The sequence below is a fragment of the Xyrauchen texanus genome, chromosome 40, assembly GCF_025860055.1.
Source record: "Xyrauchen texanus isolate HMW12.3.18 chromosome 40, RBS_HiC_50CHRs, whole genome shotgun sequence".
Lineage (NCBI taxonomy): Eukaryota > Metazoa > Chordata > Actinopteri > Cypriniformes > Catostomidae > Xyrauchen > Xyrauchen texanus.
In genome coordinates, this window is record NC_068315.1 from 8,428,189 (window position 1) to 8,453,276 (window position 25,088).

A 25,088-nucleotide genomic window follows, 5' to 3' on the forward strand; every position below is an offset into this window, starting at 1 on the left:
CACTCATTTTAGCTGATGCAACACTGCTTGATGCACAAACAAATTAGACTTCTTGGAACCTGCCCAAGGTTTTCTTGGAACACACACATGATTTGTAATGGCCACGTTGAAGATCTCCTGATATGACGGAGGTGGTACAACACCGATTCCACACGGAAACGAACACAGATTTTTATTGGCTAATTACAAGACCAATCTTCTTGTTTTGGGCTGCAAATGAAGCGGTGAGGTGTGAAATACGGAAGCGCCATGATTAGAGCACCAGTCGTGGCCAATAGTTAAAGAGCAAGCGGACGCACTGCCGTGACTCATTGAATCCTGGACGCTGCTTCCGTGATGAGTTTAATTTCGTTAGTCTCTGGCACAGACTGCTATGTATCTGTGACAGTACATCTCTGGTGTGAAAAGCACTCAAGTCATTCTCGTGCTGCATATAGATTGCTTTGTAACATTTTGGTCATGATTCTGTTCTGTTGCCCCCACAGTTTCCATCTCCGGAGTGGGACACGGTCACCCCCGAGGCCAAGAACCTCATTAACCAAATGCTGACCATCAACCCAGCTAAGAGAATCACTGCAGAGCAGGCCCTCAAGCACCCTTGGGTCTGCGTAAGTTATCTGTGCCAAGGACTACATTTCCCAAATGCCCTGAGTAACACAAAACCAATGCGAATGCTCTGAACACTTTTTGGGTCGGGTTGGGTCGTCACACGGTCTTGGGTACGGCTCAGGTTCAGATTTCATTCTAAAGGGATAGTACACCCAAAAATGATCTCATTTACTCACCCTTATGCCATCCCAAATGTTTATGACTTTCTTTCTTCAGCAGAACAAAGGTTTTAAGAGAAATATCTCGGCTCTGTTGGTCCATACAATGCAAGTGAATGGTGATCAGACTTTAGTAGCTCCAAAAATCACATAAAGGAAACATAAAAGTAATCATTAAGTCTCTAGTGGTTAAATCCATATCTTCAGAAGCAATATAATAGGTGTGGGTGAGAAACAGATACAAATGTACAGGTGAAACTCGAAAAATTAGAATATCGTGCAAAAGTTAATTAATTTCAGTAATTCAACTTAAAAGGTGAAACTAATATATTATATAGACTCATTACAAGCAAAGTAAGATATTTCAAGCCTTTATTTGATATAATTTTGATGATTATGGCTTACAGCTTATGAAAACCCCAAATTCAGAATCTCAGTAAATTAGAATATTGTGAAAAGGTTCAGTATTGTAGGCTCAAAGTGTCACACTCTAATCAGCTAAACACCTGCAAAGGGTTCCTGAGCCTTTAAATGGTCTCTCAGTTTGGTTCAGTTGAATTCACAATCATGGGGAAGACTGCTGACCTGACAGTTGTGCAGAAAACCATCATTGACACCCTCCACAAGGAGGGAAAGCCTCAAAAGGTAATTGCAAAAGAAGTTGGATGTTCTCAAAGTGCTGTATCAAAGCACATTAATAGAAAGTTAAGTGGAAGGGAAAAGTGTGGAAGAAAAAGGTGCACAAGCAGCAGGGATGACCGTAGCCTGGAGAGGATTGTCAGGAAAAGGCCATTCAAATGTGTGGGGAGCTTCACAAGGAGTGGACTGAGGCTTCAAATGTCAGTATTCCTCTTGTCAAGCCGCTCCTGAACAACAAACAACGTCAGAAGCGTCTTACCTGGGCTAAAGAAAAAAGAACTGGTCTGTTGCTCAGTGGTCCAAAGTCCTCTTTTCTGATGAGAGCAAATTTTGCATCTCATTTGGAAACCAAGGTCCCAGAGTCTGAAGGAAGAATGGAGAGGCACACAATCCAAGATGCTTGAAGTCCAGTGTGAAGTTTCCACAGTCTGTGTTGGTTTGGGGAGCCATGTCATCGGCTGGTGTTGGTCCACTGTGCTTTATTAAGTCCGAGTCAACGCAGCCGTCTACGGGACATTTTAGAGCACTTCATGCTTCCTTCAGCAGACAAGCTTTATGGAGATGCTGACTTCATTTTCCAGCAGGACTTGGCACCTGCCCACACTGCCAAAAGTACCAAAACCTGGTTCAATGACCATGGTATTACTGTGCTTGATTGGCCAGCAAACTCGCCTGACCTGAACCCCATAGAGAATCTATGGGGCATTATAAGAGAAAGATGAGAGACATGAGACCAAACAATGCAGAAGAGCTGAAGGCCGCTATTGAAGCATCTTGGTCTTCCATAACACCTCAGCAGTGCCACAGGCTGATAGCATCCATGCCACGCCGCATTGAGGCAGTAATTAATGCAAAAGGGGCCCAAACCAAGTACTGAGTACATATGCATGATTATACTTTTCAGAGGTCCGACATTTCTGTATTTAAAATCCTTTTTTTTATTGATTTCATGTAATATTCTAATTTTCTGAGATTCTGAATTTGGGGTTTTCATAAGCTGTAAGCCATAATCATCAAAATTATATCAAATAAAGGCTTGAAATATCTTACTTTGCTTGTAATGAGTCTATATAATATATTAGTTTCACCTTTTAAGTTGAATTACTGAAATTAATGAACATTTTGCACGATATTCTAATTTTTCGAGTTTCACCTGTAAGTCCTTTTTTTTTTCTTTTTTTTTTACTATCAATGTCCACTTTCGCTTTTACATCTAAAAGTTATAGTGGAGATTTAGAGTAAAAAAGGAGTTAAGCATTGTTTTGTTTCTCACCCACAGCTAGTATATCGCTTCTGAAAATATGGATTTAAACACTGGAGTCATATGGATTACTTTTTTTGTATTGTATGGACCTGAGATATTTAAAAAAAAATCTTTGTTTGAGTTCTGCTGAAAAAAGAAAGTCATACACATCTGGAATGGCATGAGGGTGAGAAAATGATATGAGAATTAACATTTTTGGGCAAACTATCCCTTTAAGGCCCGTGCAGACCTCTAGAACCAATGCCATTTATGCGCCAATGACATTAAAGCACCTTTTTAAAATCTAGATGTATACACGGGCTAGACGCAAACTTGAATGGGGTGAAGAAAACAACTTATAATTTTGGTCCGTTCCACAAATAAAACTATTGTATGGTTTCAGACTACTTGAAATGTGTCACACAAGTCTTATGGACTACTTTTGTGAATTTCTATTTTTGTGTACCACCGAAAAAACAGCATATGGGTTTGGAAGATCATAGGGGAGTATCTCAGGAGTTCTCAGAATATGTTGATGTGTTGCCATATAAACCCACTTTATGTTTAATGACTCTACATTAGGTTGAATATCCGAGTAATGTTGATGAGCAGAATTTTACTCTGTTGCATACTCTCATTTCAGCAACGTTCCACTGTGGCGTCCATGATGCATCGCCAGGAGACAGTGGAGTGCTTGCGCAAATTCAACGCCCGTAGAAAGCTCAAGGTATGGCATAGGTTTAAATAGCCTTAAAAACTCTACCCCACTGTGCCTTCCCTTGGGTAATTAGTACTGAATGTCCCATTGCTGTAGACTGACGTCTCTATTTTTCTTATGCATTTTTTCTTTATTCAGGGTGCCATTCTCACTACCATGCTGGTGTCTAGAAACTTCTCAGGTGAGTTCCCCCATTCTCTTGGGATCAGGCAGGACAATGCAGAGTCATGGATGAAAGTGGCCCACCTCTTGTAGTTTTGCTTTAGTTTTATACTGTGGAAAAGATTTCTAGCAGGCTGGCGCAGTTATTAAATGGAGGGAAACTTAACTTGGGAATCCAGAGCTTTGCATTACAGGATTTAGTATTAAGTTTTGGACGTTTTCTGATGCAATTAAAGATCTAAGGGACTCTGTATCTCTATTTCATTTAGCTTTTAAGGTTTTATTCTGAAGGTTGAGTTATTACAGTGAAGGAATATCAATAACATTTGTGTTCGTTGTCAGAAGCATGCAGGCCTTTTTCATACTCCCTGAATAGAAGAGTATGTAATATTACATTTTTAGGGATTCATTATAGCTGGGGTTTGCATAGGTGTCACTTTTATTATCATTTTTTTTGCACCAGAGCCTGCTCTTTTTATACTTAATGGAATGGTTCATCCAAAAAATTACATTTTGTTATCATTTACTTGTTCCAAACCTGTATGAATTTCTTTTTTCCATGGAAAACAGGAGGAGAACTTTAAAGCTATATCTAATGTAATTGCTCTTGGAAAAGTGTGACTAGTATATTCTTTAAAAAATCCTCCTTTTGTGTTCCATTGAGTGAAGTCATACAGTTTTTGAGGGGTGAGTAACTGATGACAGAATTCAAATTTTTGGGTGAACCATCCCTTTAACTTAGATTTCTTACACTTGTTCAATAGAGGGTTTTTAAAAATTGCATAGCTTCTCCCAATTCAACACCTCTCTGTCCAATAGTGGGCCGGCAGCATACCAGCCCTGCTGCTCCCACCACAAGCACTGCTGCGCTTGCACAGGAAGGTATGTGAGAGTGCATTTCCTCACCATCAGGGGGACCCAGTGAGCCCCCTCCACAATGCCACCTAACCCTACCCTGCCTCTCCTCTACCCAATCAGCATGCAGCCTGCCATCTCTTGCATAAATTATTTGGTTTATCTCTTATCTTCACTCTCATAAAAAACCTTTGCTATATAGTCTTAGAAAAGTTCTTGCGGCCTGCTGAATTTTCATCTCTCACATCTACGTCATGCTTTCAGGTGATGTGTCTGGAAGAGTTTATGGAACAGCATGCATTATTTTATTTTTTCAGCCATGTTTTTATTAGTGCTTTGCTTTCACGCCGTGACCATGTAACTTTAATGTTAATTTAGCTTTGTAATAACTCCATAAGTTGCTGGAAATATTAAAGCAGGATTAGTTAACTTCACTCTTTAGTGCTAAAAATAATGAGTATTTTCTCTCTCTTTTTTTTAAATATTTAAATATCCTTCAAAATAGAAACATTTACTTAATAACCTTGATAATCGGAATTGCTTTCATACGATTATTTGTTCTACACATTGGCAAAATAGTTTTTTTTCTTGTTTTAAGCATACATATAACAAACTCTAGTAAGGTTTATGCTTATAACACACTAAAAAACGATTTGCTAAGGAGTTAACATAATTAATATATGTATAATATATAAAATATAATCTTAAAACATGTCTTGCTCATTTTTGCTTTGAGTAAATGTAACTTGTTTTATGTATGTTTAACTAAAAATAATGATGAATAAAGTTAACAAAATAAACTATTATAAAATTATAAAAATATCTATATATCATTAGGGTTTATGCAGCTGTTGTTTGCAGATTGTGAAGCAGCACTATTGCTGCAGGACAAATACAGTGACATTCAAACCATTTTAGTATTTGTTCAGCTTTCGAAAGGTGTACATTTATTTACTGTGAACAAACAATGTCTTGTTTCATCTTGCAACTGTATAGACTTTAATTGATACGCAAAGGACTCTTGGCTAAACAATCTGGCTTGATTCTTGTTAACGATCACCACGGCGAGACCCATCGGCCGGCATGCATTATTGCCTGCATGGAAAACAAAATTGCTCATGTCCCTGCTTCTCCTTTGATCAGTCTTATTTCTCTTTCTTTTCTTCTTGGTTAAAATTCAATAGCCCTTTTCTGGCTTCTTCCTTCCCTGCTGATCAGCTTAAAGGTGTTATTTGCTATTAAATAGCATTTAAGTCAAGTCTGCTTTAGCTGAAGATATAGGACCCTGGTCATATGCCATCAGTACACCTTAGATCAGTGGTTCTGAACTGGTTTTACTTCAGGGCCCAGATTTGAGATTGGACATCAAATGGTTACCAAACACAGTACCAAATTAAGCGTTTAGAGGTAAACAAGTGTCCTTAAAATCAAACATTGACATTTATGAATATCATAAACTACAGTACATAGGCAGCCAAGAATTCACCACACAAAACACGTTGTAGTCCTCATTGAAAGTGAACCTGTATTTAATGCATCTATCTTTGAACTTTCATAGTTTTGTTCATGGTTTTTGAGGATAAGGGCATGTCATGCAACCTGTCCATATTGACATCTGCTTAAAAGAATGTTACTGGTGCAGTACAATTAAGCTCAGTCGACAGCACTTGTGGCATAATGTTGATTACCACAAAAATTGTCCTTCATTCCTTTAAAAACAAGCAATAATTGCAGTTACATTAAAGGAATAGTTCACCCAAAAATTATCGAAACATTTACTTACCCTAATCCCATCCCTGATATGTATGACTTTCTTTCTTTTGCGGCACACAGAGATTTTTAGGAAAATATTTTTTCTCTGTTGGTCCTCACAATGCAAATTAATGGTGACCAGAACTTTTAAGGTTAAAAAAATGACAAAGTCAGCATAAAAGTAATCCATAAGTCTCCAGTGGTTAAATCCATGTCTTCTGAAGCAATATAGGTGAGGGTGAGAAACAGATCAATATTTAAGTCCTTTTTTGGTCATGATGTCCATATTACTTCTGAAGATATGGATTTGACCACTGGAGTTGTATGGACTATTTTTATGCTGCCTTTGTGTGCTTCTTGGAGCTTCAAAGTTCTGGACACCATTCACTTGCATTGTATGGACCTACAGAGCTGAGATATTCTTCTACATATATTAATTTGTGTTCTGCAGAAGAAAGAAAGTCCTACACATGGGATGGCATGAGGGGCGTGACCTATTTCTTTAAGACACTTACAATGGAAGTGAATGTAGCCAGTCTATAAACATTAAAATGCAAACTGTTTCAAAAGTAAAGCCACAAGACGTAAGACATATTAACATGATTTTAGTGTTAGAAAATCAGGAATTTACCGGCGTTACACATTTACCAGATTAATGGGTTTTACCGCTGTTATGTTATCATGAAAACAAGGTTGTTATATTACATAAAACTTAGTACTTAATAAAAAATTAGTAAGCAATTTGATCATGCTAAAATCATGTTAACACATATAATGTTTATGTCTTGTGGCTATACTTTTGAACAGCATGTATTTTAATGTTTGTGGACTGAACCCATTCACTTCCATTATAAGAACCTTACTGTAACCGCAATGTTAGGTTTTATTTTTTTACAATTTACGAGTAACAGTTCAAAATAACTTTTTGTGGCAACAAATTCTGTCGATTGAGATTAACTTGAATTAAACCAGAAACATTCCTTTAATTTAGCTAACTTCTACCAAGCAATAGATAACAGTTTGTAAAAGTACAGTAGAGTTTGATTGGACACACAGCCTTTGACATCAACAACAAAACCAAAAATGCAAAGCATTTTCGCCTTCTTTTTAAAAGTTACTAAGTATACTCATTTTGCTAATCTAACTTTTTGTGGGGATTGTACTTTTTCCGCATTAATGCGTTTTTTCCTTGCTTCACGTGACCCTGTCAAAACAGACCTACAACACTTTTTTTGGTTGCAAGCCACCAGTTGAGAGCCACTTTTTTATAGGTTCTATGATCATTGTCCTTTGTCATTAACTAAAGCAGACATGTGCAGCCCAGCCAAACCACCATTGCCCTACCACTCTCCTTTCAACTCTTACTTCCCCCTTTACTGGAAGCGCAGGGGGTTTAAAGACATGGACGGCAGGAGCGGGGTTGGCTTGCTGCCAGTCGTCAGACCACGATGTAGCTGGCACTGGAGCGCCAGGTGGTCTGCGGGGAAATAGGCCCCCTGGAGGGCAGACGGATGGCACTGTTGACAGTGTCTCAGGGAGAATGCTGGTTCAAGACTCTCATAGAGGGTCCACTTGTGTTATAGAAATTGATCTGATTGTATTGAATTGTCCTACACTTACCAAAGGCTGGGACAGCTGTCTATCATTTTGTGTTAATGTCAAGCTGCTGCCATCTCCTACTAACTGCGTCTGAGCTGCTGTCAGTGTCGGAGAATACTTCTTGATATCTTCATAATGAAGAGGAACCGAAGAGAACTGTTAAGCTAAGCTACTAAACATCTGCTTGATCCCTCAGGATTGTGGAAACCAGCAAACAAGAAGACTTTGCTGTCTTCCAGGGCATTTCTTTAAAAGCAAATGGCATGTTAAAGTAGGCTGTTCAGAATAGTGTAATTGACAGTATGCAGTATGTCTATGTATTTTCCATCACCACAGAAATTTCCATTGAAAGTGTATGAGTGTAAATATGTTTTCCATTCTTTTTTGAAACTGAGGGATGAGTCAAATACAATTTAAACTCTGTGGATTACAGAGTTTAAATTGTATTTAACCTGAAGTATTCCTTTAATATATTTTGGAGCGGTCCAATCAATGCTCTCTCCATCAGTTCTGGGCTACAACCAGTAAGTGCTTATAACTTGTTACACTCTCTCATCATTAAAGCCAGTCTTCCAGCTAAATAGCCAGTAATAACAGTGCATCAATTGTTGTTTATCCCTCACATTACCAAAATAAGACTTACTTATCAATTGATTTGTAAGATAAGGCATGCTGTGTAACAATCTTAGTGTATGTCAGCTATGTTGCTTGTAATTCTCTAATCATTTGTTGCCTGCACAAACGTTATTTTCCTATTAAGAAAAACTAATTTAATGGCTGTTGTAATTGATTTTATGAACTTTCTATGACATTTTTGGAGCCTTACTATTTAATGGGGGTGTGAATATTTGCATTGCTTTGATTCAAATGCAGTTATTTATGCATGGTCGGTATTGGTATTTGGTATGATTCAGAATATCTTGAAAGACATGCTAAAGACAATTTAACATATACAGTACTTGCAATGCTTGGTAACATGGAATTGGCGCATTTGTGCAACTTAATAGGTCAAGATTTTGCTTAATGTTTCGTTAATGAAGAAATTTGCATAAGATATTAATGCATAATACGTTGTGAAATTATATAAATGTATCTATCAATTCACGTTTAACTTAAGAATGATGCATCGTTACACCCCTGTTATTTAAAGTGTACATGTTTTTTTTTTCCCACAATGTAATGATATAAGTAGATTGATATGTCCACAGTAATTAAGGAAACTTGCTACAATGTTTTGCATTATGTCGAAATAGTCGATCTGAACATTTCTCTTTTTAATCATGTCACATCCTATCTCTTTAATAGAGGTATGATTGCAGCAGGCCGTCCTGGGGGCTCTGTATCCATCTGATTATTCAGCAGTATAACAGAAAACTGCTGGTTCAGCTTCCCCCGCCACAGTCTGTAAATCCCTTGTGACGTAGTTACTGTAGAGATGTTTGAGTCAGTTGTACTGTATTGAGTTTAAAGGAAGTGTTGAACCAGAAAGAAAAATTCTGTCATCATTCACTCACCCTCATGTCCCCCCAAACTAAGGCTGGGTCAAGGGGGGGGCGTTGCATCCCTAGATCTTACTTACTACTCCCCCTAAAAACAATTATATGAGTAAATTATGGCAGAATTTAAATTTTTGGCTTAACCATTCCAACTATCCCTTTAAGACACCCTCATCAGTGCACTGCATTATAGAACTTGTGGTTTAATGTTGTTGACACTGCATGGCTGAGTTAAGGTAAATTGCATCTGCCTCCATCACCTCTCACCTCATGATTAGTCAAGCATGAAAGCAGGCCTGCAATGCAAACAATGCCTGCCATCTTTTAACTCTTTCTCTTTGCTACTAAATGGACATTTTACCTCTCAATCTTGCCATCCTTTCTTTTCTTTTCTTTTGTTTATGGAAGGTAAGGTGCTTAATAGGAATTCTGAATGTGAAACCTGATGAGTTTTGTCATTCTTGACTATTTTAAAGGCCTCACACAAGTCATTTGATTATTCTCTGAAGCACTCTGTTGTGTACTTCCACTACACTGACTCGAGACCTCTGAAACAAGCCCTCTGGGAAATAAGACTTGGATTTAAAGGAAAATCAATTGCATACATTTGTCATGATTTTCCCTCATTGTGCCTGCGACCTCAAATGGAGAACAAATTAATTTGTCTGCTCGTGGACTGGTGAAATACTAAACATTTATTTATCATACTTTTTAAAATATATTTTTCATAGTTTTTCTTTTATTTCATATTACATTGAATTTAAAAAAATCTGATTCTGCGTGAAATGACCTCTTGAAATCAAGTTTCTCATTGAGTAATGTATTGAAGCAAGTAATTTTATCGACGCCTCCAAAACGTATTCTCACATTATAAACCTTATAGTGTTTTTCATTTCCAAAAGCTTCAGAATGTTTTAGGATTAAACAGATATGAAAAGATCAATGAAAAATGTCTCCTGTGGTCATAAAGGATGTAGGTCAGCACTGCCTTCCAAGCCCTCTATTCCTATAAATTACAGAATGGAAAGCCAGTAGTTTATTCAATGTTTTATAGTGCAAATTATTTGGAATATCCAGAGATTTTTGTAGTTTTTGTCACTCACTATGTAAGTAGTAATTCAGTATTTCTGTGTTTCCTACAGCATGCAAAAGTTTACTCAACAAAAAGGCTGATGGTGTCAAGGTAAGTTTAAAGGCATTGTTACTCATACATTGCATTTTATGCCTAGTGTTTTCTTGAATTTTAGCCTGTTTACCCCCACACAGGACTTTTTTTACGTCTCTACCTCTGTTGCGGGTACTTTTCCAGTGACTCTTTATTTAACTGGTTAAATGAAACACCTCTATTTTTAGTTCCACTTAGGCTAAGTATATTGCTAAGCATCACTTAAGCAGTACTCTCTGGCCTTTTTTTCTTATAGAACTCTAAGGTTATTTAAAAGTACCAAATAAGTAGTGATGTGATGCCCAATGTGGGTGAGCGGATCTAGTTTTTATACCACACTAGTGGCGCATCCTATGAGGTATTATAAGGGGCAATTCAGACCGAATGTGTTCTTGCACTAGAAAAAGCTAGTAACGGCATATAACGCAATGCATATCAGAATGCAGTTGTCTTGAGACACGCTTTTAAAACTTGGCGCTCCTGCGTGAGATGCTGAAAAAACAGCGAACAGTCAAAAATCCCAGTCTAGTTCATATTTACGTATAAAACAATGAAAAGGGCAGCTACGGACTTGGTTTGACATATGTGACAGTAGTGGTGGTGGCGTAGTGGGCTAAAGCACTGAACTGGTAAGCAGAAGGTTGTTTGTTCGATCCCCACAGCCACCACCATTGTGTCCTTGAGCAAGGCACTTAATCCAGGTTGCTCCGGGGGGATTGTCCCTGTAATAAAGGCACTGTAAGTCGCTTTGGATAAAAGCGACTGCCAAATGCATAAATGTAAATGTCAGGATTGAATGCACTTCGATACATCAAGATATTACAAAATGGCAATTGAAACTGTGCCAAATGTGAGCGATAGAACCAGACATCTGTTATAGAAAAGTGAATCAAACAAGTTCAGTTTCAGTCTCTCTAGTGCCTCATAGAAGCGGCTCTGACCGCACTGAGTAACAGATTTCAGAGTTTGTCCTTATTTGTATGAACTGCTTCTTCATTATTGAAATGTTGCAAATGATATGAAATCACAAGTAAATAAAAAAAGGATTGATGTAGGGATCCAAAATATCGATTCAATATTGTGAAAAAAATATTGCAATTATATCAATATATGAATGTTTCGGCAAAGCACTACGATGTTCACAAAAACACGTTTGGTGCGAACGGCCCCTAAAAATTACTATAATTGCTGAAGAGTGCTCGTGAACAGCCATCTGTCAGCCAGACAGTTCACAAGTACCGAATTGAGTCGGAAATACAGATATAGCAGAAAGACCGGTATTGTTATGTTTTTCTTTTTTAATCTTAGTATTGTGTATTAAGTATTATTATTAGTATTATTTATTATCTGAACAAATGAACAGTACTTTTGGCATCTATTTTTCCTAACAATATAATACCATGCCCTATAAATGAGCATTTTTGTGAGCTTATAAATTTAGACTTTCAAATGCCTTCTAACAGTACTCGCAGATGATTGGCTTTGCCTAGTGCCAATCATGTCCCTAGTGATGTCATCTCTCTGAACAGGAAGTGGAATGTGTCCTCTGTATTTCAGCCCCAGACAAACAACACTAAAAACAGTGTAATGAGTGCTGTAGTGAATGCCATGAAAGAAAGCAACGCAGCCGCCTCTACACCGATGGTATATTATCTACATTCAACCTTCTTTGAAACCCATTTATTTATCTGACTGACTCATAGTACATGTTAAAGTGTTTGCATAATGATTGGTGCATGTTAGAAACTGTGTTTTGCGACGGCGAAACAGTTTTGCATGTAATAAATAGTTAAATATTATGAACCTGCAGTTTGCTGTGCACATTTGATGTCACTAGTCATTCCTTACTGTGTTTTTGAAGCCCATGTGTCCTTTGAAGCAGTTTGGTACACATACAGTAATTGTGGTGATATGTAAATGTGTCATTAACAATTATTTGTTTTTACCTGTAAGCTGCTGGTTTATGTCCTTCTGCACTCCTCTTGTCCTTAGTTTGCCTCTGTATGCTTAACACATGCCACTATTAGAAAAAAACATGTCAATGTTGAAAAGATTTTGTATATTTCTGGTGCTGTTAAATCGCCTATCAAAGGCAACCATTTATGCCAAACACTGATTTGTGGATTGTGGAGAACGGTTATCTGAGTTATCGTAGACTTTGTCAGTTCTAATCAGTCTGGCCATTCTCTGTTAACCTCGCTTATCTGCAAGGCTTTTCCATCTACAGAACTGCCGCTCACTGGATGTTTTTTGTTTTTGGCAACATTCGGAATAAATTCTAGAGACTGTTGTGTGTGAAAATCCCAGGAGATCAGCAGTTACAGAAATACTCAAACCAGCCCATCTTTCACGAACAATCATCCATGCGATAATCTAATCAGCCAATGGTTTAGCAGCAGTGTAGCGCATAAAATCATGCAGATATGGGTCAGGAGCTTCAGTTAATGTTCACATCAACCATTTGAATGAGGAAAAATGTGATCTCGGTGATGTGGACCGTGGCTTGATTGTTGGTGCCAGACGGGTTGGTTTGAGTATTTCTGTAACTGCTGATCTCTTGGGATTTTCACACACAACAGTCTCTAGAATTTACTCCGAATAGTGCCAAAAACAACACATCCAGTTAGCGGCAGTTCTATAGATGGAATGACATGTTGATGAGAGGGGTCAACAGAGAATGGCCAGACTTGTTCAATCTGACAAAGTCTACGGTAACTCAGATAACCACTCTGTACAATTGTGGTGAGAAGAATAGCAACTCAGAAAGCTATTCTGAGATGCGGGTTGGCCCTGTTTTGGCAACGCAAGGGGGGACATACACAATATTAGGTAGGTGGTTTTAAAGTTATGGCTGAATGGTGTATTAAATCAACTAACAAAATTATTTCAGGATGCTTGGAGTCAGTGTGCATAAACCAGTCATGATAAAGATGCAGTGTCCCAATCAGAAAAATGCCAGGTTGAAAGATCTAGCAATGGCCCCTAGAGATCAAAGGAAAGGAAAGTGAATTGACACTTCAAATGGGGCTTGATTGTTCGGCTGCCCAAATAGCTGTGTAAAGAGCATCCTGTGACCTCCAAAAACAAACCATTAAGAGCTCAAGTTAACCCCTGACCTCTCCTGAGGCCTGCAAATGCCTCCACAGTGATAATGGACAGCTAGCTACCGCTGTCTTGATAAGAAAAAACGTACAAGGCAAAAGAAGCGGTAACTAGAAGAATATGTACAGTAGTTAGATTTGCCTGTCAAATAATACCAGACTTTATAAGGATTCAATTGGATAATAACATTTATGGACATTTGTGTCACTTTTTGGGGAAATTAATGGATATTAATCTGAGGAAAAATCAAATGCATCTAACATTCAGGATAGATAGTGCCCATTTTAACTGATGTACGATTCTGCAATCCTGTGGTTCTGGCAGATTTAATCTTTTTTTAGCTGAATTTGAGAGACTGCATCTTTAGATCCTTATTACATTTGCCATTATTATTTTAAGTGCACACATGTGTGGCCCGTTTGATGTGCAGTGATCTTTGAATGCTGAGTGCAAGTGTTGTGCTCATCAAAAATCCCAACCTTTTAATTTCCATTAAGTTGTCTGTGTCTCTATAGATTGTTTCTTTATTTGATTTCCCATTTTGTGTTGTAGCTGTGACGGCAACATTGCAACTGTAAAATTCAGTGTGTAATTGTGTTTATTCCCGGGTGAATATAGAAGAAAATAGATGAAGAAATGTCCGGGTCATATATTTATATATATTTGTTTTGTTTGTTGTATGTTATATTAAAGATAATGAAGCCTGTTTTTATAACCATTAGGATTTTTTATATTGTAATGCAAACTAATTGTGACAATGTGACAGTGAAACATTGTCCACCCAAATTCTTGCTGCTGTATAATTATCATTACTATTACTATAGTAAATAAATATAAATTACCTTCTCCAGACACAATTTTTCATAAATTAAAGAACAGGTCAGTACAGCAAAGATTTGAACATACATTTGTAGCATATACTGTATATACACACACTCACTGACCTCTTTATTAGGTTAACCTGTACATCTACTTATTCATGCGACTATCTAATCAGCCAATCGTGTGGTAGCAGTGTAATGCATCAAATCATGCAGATATGGGTTAGGAGCTTCAGTTTGTGTGTGGGTGTGTCAATCAGAAGCTAATTGTCTAAAGGCTTGACATTATTTTCTGGAATTTTCCAAGCTGCTTAAAGGCACAGTTAACTTAGTGTATGTAAACATCTGACGCACTGGAATTGTGATTTAGTCCATTACAATTTAAACAATCTGTCTATAAACAATTGTTGTAAAAATGACTCATGTCATGCACAAAGTAGATGTCCTAAACAACTTGCCAAAACTATAGTTTGCTAATATGAAATCTGTGGAGTAGTTAAAAAATATATGTTTATATATATATATATATATATATATATATATATATATATATAATTACATGCACTAAATGTGTGTTGTGTATATACATATATGCTCTAGTTAACATGATCCAGTAAATAATAGCTTTGTTTATTTTTACTAGATTTTATATTATGTTAAAACTACATATGTACTATTTTTAAGACAACCTCACAATGCAACATTTTCACTAGTGCATAAAACTTTTGCACAGTACTGTGTATAATATATATGCATTACAGTAATGAGAATTTAGGAAAACATATGCCTAACTGTCATTAAAATAATGTTATAATGCTAAATATTGTTAACTGTCTTTATTTCTTTCATTTTGATTGTGGGGAATGTTGTGACCTGGTCATTTCTTGACAGTTTTTGTGACATTCACCCACCTACAGTTTGTTAAATATAATATAAAATCTTGGTAAATTTTTCAGGAGCCACAAACTACAGTTGTGCACAACCCTGCTGATGGCCCCAAGGTGAGCGTCTTGATTCAACATGGTTCTCTTCAGAACATTTTGAAGAACATTCTGAAACTGATTTCATACCACCATAAAATAAACTAACCACATGGCTTTTCTATACTTCTCACTTTTGTTCATTTGTATACTCTTTGTCTGTCTCCATGTGTTTCCTCAGAGCTCCACCGAGAGCTGTAACACCAATGAGGAAGAGGATATGAAAGGTAGGAAAGGTACTCAGATCTGGTCTCCTCTTCTCTGCATGCTTCCAGCACTGAAACGTCCCATCTCTCAGTGCTCGTGTCAGATCAGTAATCCTTCTCCTCGCAAACGCTTCTGGTAATTCAGTTCTAACTTGAAACTGCCAGAACACAACAAAAAGACTTGGATAAACCAATATATATCAACAGACATGTGATGAATGAAACTTGAGCCTGTAGTGATACCTGAGGCTTTGTGATTTACTGGCCTGGCCATAAACGCACACTGCCAGGCAAGAGGAGTAGGATTATGGTAGAGGGCATTGAGAAGGGGGTAGATGGATTGTTCTTTACATGTTAACACCGTATGCATGAGAGTTGTGTGTTTACAGCTAAGATCTTAGCATAGAGCTGTAAAGATAGAAAAGGTTAAGTAAATATACTTAAGCTGTATTCGGACAGAACTGGTTTTCTAAACGTTGTTTCAGTGAGAAGTAATAACACAAGATGTCTATGATGTCAAATTGATTCGGACAGAAATGGTACCTCTGTACTATGTCTTTAGTCTAGATGTGGCCATTACAGATGGCCATTATTCAAGTAAACTAAGCAAGACTTATATATGTGATATTAAAATATGAATTTAATAACAGAAGGTATTAGTTAAGGTGAGGATCATACTTGCTGTTACTACTAAAGTGGCCATTCTGAACAGTCCATAATCATACTACTTATTGATTTAATTTTATTTTTAGTTTAGTTTGGTTCCAGGAGTATTTGAACCTCATACTGTTATATTTTACTAAAAAAGATCTAAATCCACAAAGAAGGTGCTTTTAGGTAGTGCAAACACAAATGTATCTTTATTTACTATCTTTAACAAAAGGTCAAAATAAATGAGAAGCATTGTGGCAAAAATAAATCGTATAATGCAATTACAGTCATTACTATTCGGACAGGATTAGATATCACGGAGGAAGTTTGTTTTAGCTTAGTTTTAGTTTTTTCGGGAGTTTTTTTATAAAGGTTTTGTGAGGAAAAAAACAACTTTTTCAATCTGGACAGGTTTAAAATCACAAAGTACGTCTGTTGACCATGAATTTGACTAACCTCCTAAAAGAAAACTAGTCCTGTCTGAATATGGCTGAAGTAATCATTGGAATGTTGGATCACTTGCACAGATTGTCAATGTCACGCAAATTAGATTCCAGCTACATACAAACTACTGTTTTTGAGATGTTGTCCTTGTCTGAGTAGGATTCCTTGTAGATATTGTGTGTGTGTTTGTCCTGTGTTTTTCACCCCAACTTATTTAGTTGTTTGTTGATGTGGTGTGTCTTTTAAATTCATTAGCATGTTGTGAACGGGACTGTTTTCCCCCCCGAGGGATTCTCGTTGATACGGTATTTCTGTCACGAGAAAGGGCCAGGCTCAAATTCATTTCCTCTCCTTATTCACTTCGAGCCTGGATGAACATTAGCAGTGTAAAAAGCTTCATTATTACCTCTGTGTTACGTCTGAAGTGAGGTGATGAGGACAGGAAATTGGCGTGCAGCCTGGAGGAACAATATTGGGCGTACTGTTGTTCAAACACAACAAACACAGCCTCAGATTTACCACACCCATACTGTAGATACAGACCTGCGTCACACTATCACTCATAACCCAAGTGGATCATCACCTGTAGTCTTGCCTTTATAAACACAGTGCTTCTTTTATGGCCTATGCTCACACAGTCAGTAGTCACATTTCCATCCCAATTATGAATTTACTTATGCACAAAATCAGAACATCTCATGTGTTGAAGAGAAAAAATGGTCACTTCTAGGAAAATTGGCACAAAATAGAAATGAAAATGAAAGTTTTTGAAATATCTCATGTTTGCTAGCATTAAGTGGCTGATGCATGTTCTGGGATGTAATAGTAGCCAATCACTTTCATGACAGGCTTTGTGTTAAGCACTTCTGAATAACTAGGACAACATTTCAGATGCAATGCGATGATATTGATGATATTCTCTGAGCAAATGATGAATTCACATGTCTTGTTGAGGCAAAGTCACATTACTTTTTTGATACTCATCTATATGCCTATTTAAATTATATAGGCATACCTTTGATAAATGTGTTTCCACATAATTTATGCGTTCAGTATTTTCAGATTAAACAATGTGTTCACCTCAAACAAGCATATTTTAATGCAGATATGAAGATTTTTTTTTTCCCCATTTTGGTGTTTTCATCCACCATTTTTATTTTGTTTTAATACAGTGGCGGTTCTGTCCTACTTGGTGCCCTAGGCGAGATCCGAAGTGGCACCCCCTTAACATCCCCAACCCCATAATTCATAACATTTTTTTAGAAGAATATCTCCGCTTTGTAGGTCCATTCAATGCAAGTGAATGTTGGCCAGAACTTTGAAGCTCCAACAATCACATAAAGGCAGCATAAAAGTAATTCACAAGACTCCAGTTGTTAAATCCATGTCTTCAGAAGCTACATGATAGGTGTGGGTGAGAAACAGATCAATATTTAAGTCCTTTTTTTTTTTACTCTAAATCTTCACTTTCACATGTGATGACTGCTTAGTTTCACTTTCATATCTGAAGATATAGAGTAAAAAGGGACTTAAATATTGATCTCACCCATGAATGTGAATGTTTCTTACCCACACCTATCATATCACTTTTGAAGACATTTATTTAACCACTGGAGTCTTATGGATTACTTTTATGCTGCCTTAATGAGCCAACATCCACTTGCATTTTATGGACCTTCAGAGCCAAGATATTCTTCTAAAAATCTTAATTTGTCTTCTGCAAAATAAAGAAAGCCATGTCCCTGGAATGGCATGACTGTGAGTTAATGATGAGAGAATTGTCCCTTTAAATAAAAATAATTAGACAATGAATATATAAATGAACTAATATATATATATATATATATATATATATATATATATATATATATATATATATATATATATATATATATATATAGTTTAACTTGTATTGAACCTAAATTGAATGTAGGTTTTCACCAATACTCATAGTATGGCTTCAGAAGACTTGGAATATGATGCAAGTTCCGACTCACAAACGATTGGCCAACGTTTATGCAAATAAAGTTTTTGCTACAAATCAATAAAAATATCAGCTATTTTGATGCTGGCCTAAATGAACTTTGCTGCTGTGTGATCATGGTCTATTTATCTTGAGGGTGTAATGACACCAATTCATCTAAACACATCTCATCTAGCGTCTTTGTTACCGTACAGCAGTTTAGTCATGATAAAATGCTGCCAGCGTTGGTGTGGTGTCTGTGTTAGTGTGTTTCGGCTGGTAAAGGACATGAGAGATGTGTGTGTTTTTCTCCTGGCGGTGTGTCGTTTGGTTTTGGGGCTGTGCCAGCCGAGAGCACGCAGGGAGCGAGCAGTGACAGTGCCGTGATGAGTCAGTGCAGTGCCGGGGACGAGCCGCCCGCTCTGGTGGCCTCACCGCAGGGTTCTCCAGCCAGTAAGTCCAGATCTTCTCGTACCCCCTGGGCACCTTGAATTCCCCTACAAACCACGAGACCTTTTTGACCCCTCCCTTCTCCAGCCTTTCTGCCCTTTAGTGTACTGTTGCTTGGATGCTATTTGGGTCACTCCATGTAGAAAGTATGTCACAGTTGTTGAACTGTTCACAAAAGGATTCACACCCTGATATTCCTCCTTATTTTATTTTATAATTTATTTTGTTGTTGTTGCATGTAACAGCTTTATATGTTGCAGACGCTCTATTGCATTTTAAAAAAGGTTATACCCTTTAGTTGCTGCCTTGACCTTTAGATCTTATACTCCTGATTTTCCCCACTTCGTTCTCCATTAAAATGTGACTGAAAGTCCCAAAACCTTACCTCTTTCCCCTTTGAGGTTTCAGATGTTGTATTTATTTGTCACATACACACTTGTACACTTTTCAATGGTTCCACATCACAAGGCTACATATTTGTCTATCTGTATGGTTGATGTAATAATAGTGTTTGTAGTCATTGATATGCACCTGGCCTTGAGAAAAGCCAGAAATAAGCCTTCTGAGTATCCAGTAAAATGTTGTATTTTTTTCCTATTATCATCAATACTCATTGTAGTTTTTTTTTTTTTTTAATCAATCTTAATTTTATTAATTTTGTATCTTTATAGTAGCTGCTTTTATTTGTCCAGCTGTAAAAAAAAATGTATTGATAAGGATTTCTAAAAAGCAGGTTCGGCATTAGCCAATATCATGGCGATATATACAATGCAAATTAATAACAGCCAATGAGATGCACTCTCTGAAATGCATGTATATTTTACCAAATTTGAACTGCAAATTCATTTTGAAAATGAGAAGATGGAGCTTTTGTTTATGATCCATTCATAAAGCGTTTAATAGATTTTGGAACTGACACATAAAGGCGCAAAAACATTCTAAACAGTTAAGTGTACACTATTATAGGCCAATGCAAATAATTTAACAATCACAAAAAATTGGCTGGTTAATTGGCCTGGCTGATTTATAAGTCTATCACTACCTTATTTTCATTTTAAACCTGGTATATATTTGAGATGGCACTCTTTTCAGAATTTTTGATAAAGCCCTGTGATTTAAGATAAAGCTGGGATTGTAGCAACTGTGCAAGAAAAAAAAATAACTTGATTCTGTATCCTAGCCAAAAACGCTGCAACTGCAACATGCCATCTATACTATATATAGGACCTCATCCTTAACTGCTCTCTTCATTCAACATATGTAAACATCTGACTTCAGCACAGTTTCCTCCATCCCACCTTCACATATTCCCTTTTTCCTTTCAGATAAAGTCTCTGTGTTTTCTCTGCATTGAATCTAAGATCATCTTTGTCTTTTCCATTTTTTAACTAATCTCTTCTTGTTCATGATAATATACGGTTTATGAAGTACAACAAAAATTGTCTACGTTGTTTAAAGTATACTATTGATGCTGTTAAAGGGATAGTTCACCCAAAAATGTACATTCTGTCATCATTTATTTGCCATGAAGAGTTCCAAACGTTAATTATTTATTTCAAAATTGAGTACAACGTTAGTGCTGATTTTCCATTGCACAGACGCAGGCAGTGACTATGGACTGTCAAGCTCTAAAGGGCAATAAAGATCCTGGAGATGAGATATGAGAGCTACAGTAAAGGGGAAAAGCATTATGACTCATGAGATCGAAGATCTTTGATGTTGTACTTCATACACCATGTGTTCATGGGTCCTCTCTCTCTGCATGTATCATCACCACTGTTGCATGTGCTGCATTGTGTTGCAGCTGTCCCCATGCATGACGTTAAGCGCTTTGCATGGAACGGTTCAGGACATGCATCATGTCCGGAGTTAGAGCACACTCAGTCGGACCCCTGCGCTGCAGCCCATGGGGCTGCTGGTATCCCTACAGCGAGTGGGGCCGCAGCTCAGTGTAAGTGTGTGGGGTGAACCAGGACACACACAAGATCTAAATCATACTCTTTATGCTAATAGAAATAGGTTGCAGTGCAGAGGTATTTTGTGTTAATCTAGGTTGTGACTTGTCGGGTTGAATTTTAGTAGGTTTGTATTGGAGGGAAAATGTCAATCTAAATGCATATTCACACAATGAAAGCCTATTCATATCAAACATGAGTTTTTGCAGGATATTTTTGCCACAACGAGAATTTTAAATTGCAACAACACGCTATTTATGACGAAATATAAAAAATTTAATGCATGACAAACTTACATTTTTGTAACTTATTGTGAATATTTTGATGCAAATTTTTACTTTACTACATCACGTTGCTCTTGGTGTCAATAGACCTTAATATGTTTATATACAGTGCATCCGGAAGTATTCACAGCGCTTCACTTTATCCACATTTTGTTATGTTACAGCCTTATTCCAAAATTGATTAAATTATTTTCCTCAAAATTCTACAAACAATACCCCATAATGACAATGTGAAAGAAATTTGTTTGAAATCTTTGCAAATTTATTAAAAATAAAAAAAATAAAAATCACATGTATATAAGTATTCACAGCCTTTGCCATGACACTCACAATTGAGCTCAGGTACATCCTGTTTCCACTGATCATCCTTGAGATGTTTCTACAACTTGATTGGAGTCCACCTGTGGTAAATTCAGTTGATTGGACATGATTTGGAAAGGCATACACCTGTCTATATAAGGTCCCACAGTTAACAGTGCATGTCAGAGCACAAACCAAGCCAAGAAGTCTAAGGAATTGTATCGAGGCACAGATCTGGGGAAGGTTAGAGAAAAATGTCTGCAGCATTGATGGTCCCAATGAGCAAAGTTGCCTCCATCATCCATAAATGGAAGAAGTTTGGAACCACCAGGACTCTTCCTAGAGCTGGCTGCCCAGCCAAACTGAGCGATTGGGGGAGAAGGGCCTTAGTCAGGGAGGTGACCAAGAACCGATGGTCACTCTGACAGAGCTCCAGCATTTCTCAGTGGAGAGAGGAGAACCTTCCAGAAGAATAACCATCTCTGCAGCACTCCACCAATCAGGCTTGTATGGTAGAGTGGCCAGACAGAAGCCACTCAGTAAAAGGCACATGACAGCCCATCTGGAGTTTGCCAAAAGGCACCTGAAGGACTCTCAGACCATGAGAAACAAAATTCTCTGGTCTGATGAAACAAAGATTGAATTCTTTGTCCTGAATGGCAAACGTAATGTCTGGAGGAAACCAGGCACCACTCATCACATGGCCAATACCATGTTGGTGGCAGCATCATGCTGTGGGGATGTTTTTCAGTGGCAGGAACTGGGAGACTAGTCAGGATTGAGGGAAAGATGAATGCAGCAAATGTACAGAGACATCCTTGATGAAAACCTGCTCCAGAGCGCTCTGGACCTCAGACTGGGGCGAAGGTTCATCTTCCAACAGGACAACAACACTAAGCACACAGCCAAGATAACAAAGGAGTGGCTATGGGACAACTATGCGAATGTCCTTGAGTGGCCCAGCCAGAGCCCAGACTTGAACCCGATTGAACATCTCTGGAGAGATCTGAAAATGGCTGTGCACCGACACTCCCCATCCAACCTTGAGAGGTCCTGCTAAGAAGAATGGGAGCAACTGCCCAAAAATAGGTGTGCCAAGCTTGTAGCATCATACACAAAATGACTTGAGGCTGTAATTGGTGCCAAAGGTGCTTCAACAAAGTATTGAGCAAAGGCTGTGAATACTTAAGTACATGTGAATGTTTTTACATTTTTATTTTTAATAAATTTGCAAAGATTTCAAACAAACTTCTTTCACGTTGTCATTATGGGGTATTGTTTGTAGAATTTTGAGGAAAATAACGAATTTAATCAATTTTGGAATAATGCTGTAACACAACAAAATGTGGAAAAAGTGAAGCGTTGTGAATACTTTCCGGATGCACTGCAAGTTATCTGTTATAGTTGTTGAAATAAAGGTGTGAATGTACTGCATTCTGTTAGATCACTTTTGATTTTAATTATATACAAGCAGTACAGGTTGTACTCATTCACTTTTTGTTATTTTTTCCTCTTTTTCATCACTTCATTCCCTCCCCATCTCTGCATCATCTCAACATCTCCCATCCTTCTGTTCTTTCCTGTTTTTGAGCAGCTCGTAAGCAGGAGATCATTAAGATCACAGAGCAGTTGATCGAGGCTGTCAACAATGGAGACTTTGAAGCATACACGTAAGTATAGTCCAAATACACAAAACACCAGGTGATCTAATTACACTACAAGTAGTGCTTTTTGACCAAAAAATTGTATTGCATTTATTTATAAAATATAGTGATTTGAGCTGTGATGTGATTATAAAAAAAAAACTAGTAAGTGTGTCCTTTTGGACAAAATTAAGTCATAGGCAAAAAATGCCATTAGAAATACTGTTCAACAAAAGGTGTTCACACTTGATTCTTCTTTTAAAAAAAAAAAAAAAACAGACTGAATAAATAAAAATGGAGCATAACCTGGGGAAACTCTGTGAAAGGCCGTATGTTCGATTCACTCGAAATCAAGCACGTAACAGAAAGTTACGAGATTTATTATGATAGACCTAACTGTTCTCGTGTAACACTTAAACTAATTAATTTGCGAACACGCCAAATTGGATGTGAGGCTGTATGTTCACAGCGCTTTAGCGTATCGAAAACAGAACTTGGTATGTGTCATCATAAGCATGACCTGAGGGTCCCTGCAGCATTTCGGCACAGTGCCACCTAGTGGTCTGGAGAAATAAAAAATGTATATTGTTGCTTATAACTTCTGAAACCTTTGGCCTAAAATGACGAGGCTGATCTCATTAGATTCCTTGGGTTATGTCAAGTACAGTGATATCCAATTTGCCATGGTCTGCCATACTTCCTGTTAGTCATTTAGAATTTTACGTAAAACCTACTTTTACAAACTCCTAGTCCGTGTATCCAAATTGCTCTAAATTTGTTGTGTATAATTTAGGGACACTGCTGACAAAACAGTTATTAAACGCTATTTGATAGACCACATCGTTCACGAATAACGGCTCAACGAATTTGACTGTGAGCACACCAAAATGGATGTGAGGCTATAACTATGCAATGCTTTAGCGTATTGACTCGAAACTTACTATACATCATCACAAACATGACCTGAGTTGCCTCGCAGCGTTTCGAGACAGTGCTACCTAGTGGTCAGGAGCTAAGAAAAATATATATTTTTGCTTTTATCTTCTGAACCGTTTGACCTAAAATCATGAGAAAGATCTCTTTACATTTCTCAGGGCATACCGAGTCGAATGTTAACTCATTTTCATATTTTGGACATATTTGGCGATGGCCATTTTGAATTTTGTCTTAAATTGCTGTATATTTCAAATGCATCGCCGTATTATTCCAAAATTTGTTGTGTGTGTCATTGGGGCCATGTCCTGAAGGTACTCAAAAAGTTTGGGGACAGCACCAAATAGTGGTCAAAAGATACAAGGATGTGCTTAACTTTTGTTTCATTTTCCCATAAGACTTGTGTCGTTAGCTTCCTTGGGACATGCGAGTATGTTGATACAAAATTTGCCATCAATGGATAGACTTTCCGTACATAATTTTTAATTTAATTGAAAACCTACTTTTTCGAGCTCCGCCTAGAATGTAATTCTGATTACCTAGATGACAAAAAGTTCTGAAAAGCTTTTTGATAGATCAAAACGTTCTTGTTTAACACACAAACAAATTTAATGGCAAGATGCCAATAAGTATCTGAGGCTGTATCTCTTGAACGCTTGTGGTTTTGACATGAATCTTCACATATGGCATTGTGACCAAGCCCTTACAATACCATATACATTTGGTGACCGTGCCACTTATAGGTCAAAAGTTATAAGCATTTGTATAACACTATAAGTAATAAAACAAATGTCTTCACCACTCTGAATATAGAATTCCATTGATGATTTTAAGCAATCTAAATGTTTGCAACTGGCATGCTTGGCTCCATAATCACTGCTTGCAGCTATATTTATCATAATTTTTTTGGAACCCAATTATACAACTGTTATTATTATAAAACAGTACCATATTTATGTA

At 37.3% G+C, this 25,088-nt stretch overlaps 1 protein-coding gene across 15 annotated transcripts in view; it reads left to right on the top strand.

Moving 5' to 3' along the window:
* Positions 1-25,088, top strand: part of LOC127633455 (calcium/calmodulin-dependent protein kinase type II subunit gamma-like) — a 117,716-nt gene that overhangs the window by 85,781 nt on the left and 6,847 nt on the right. Inside the window, exons 10-20 of one of the 15 annotated variants that reach the window (XM_052112556.1) lie at positions 486-608; positions 3,293-3,376; positions 3,506-3,548; positions 4,349-4,411; positions 10,374-10,414; positions 11,954-12,040; positions 15,276-15,320; positions 15,481-15,535; positions 18,912-19,016; positions 20,818-20,964; positions 23,147-23,222. In XM_052112556.1, the coding sequence (XP_051968516.1) occupies positions 486-608; positions 3,293-3,376; positions 3,506-3,548; positions 4,349-4,411; positions 10,374-10,414; positions 11,954-12,040; positions 15,276-15,320; positions 15,481-15,535; positions 18,912-19,016; positions 20,818-20,964; positions 23,147-23,222 (869 nt within the window). The remainder of the gene's footprint in view (positions 1-485; positions 609-3,292; positions 3,377-3,505; positions 3,549-4,348; positions 4,412-10,373; positions 10,415-11,953; positions 12,041-15,275; positions 15,321-15,480; positions 15,536-18,911; positions 19,017-20,817; positions 20,965-23,146; positions 23,223-25,088) is intronic. The other 14 variants (XM_052112558.1, XM_052112562.1, XM_052112564.1 and 11 more) reach the window with 14 other exon arrangements.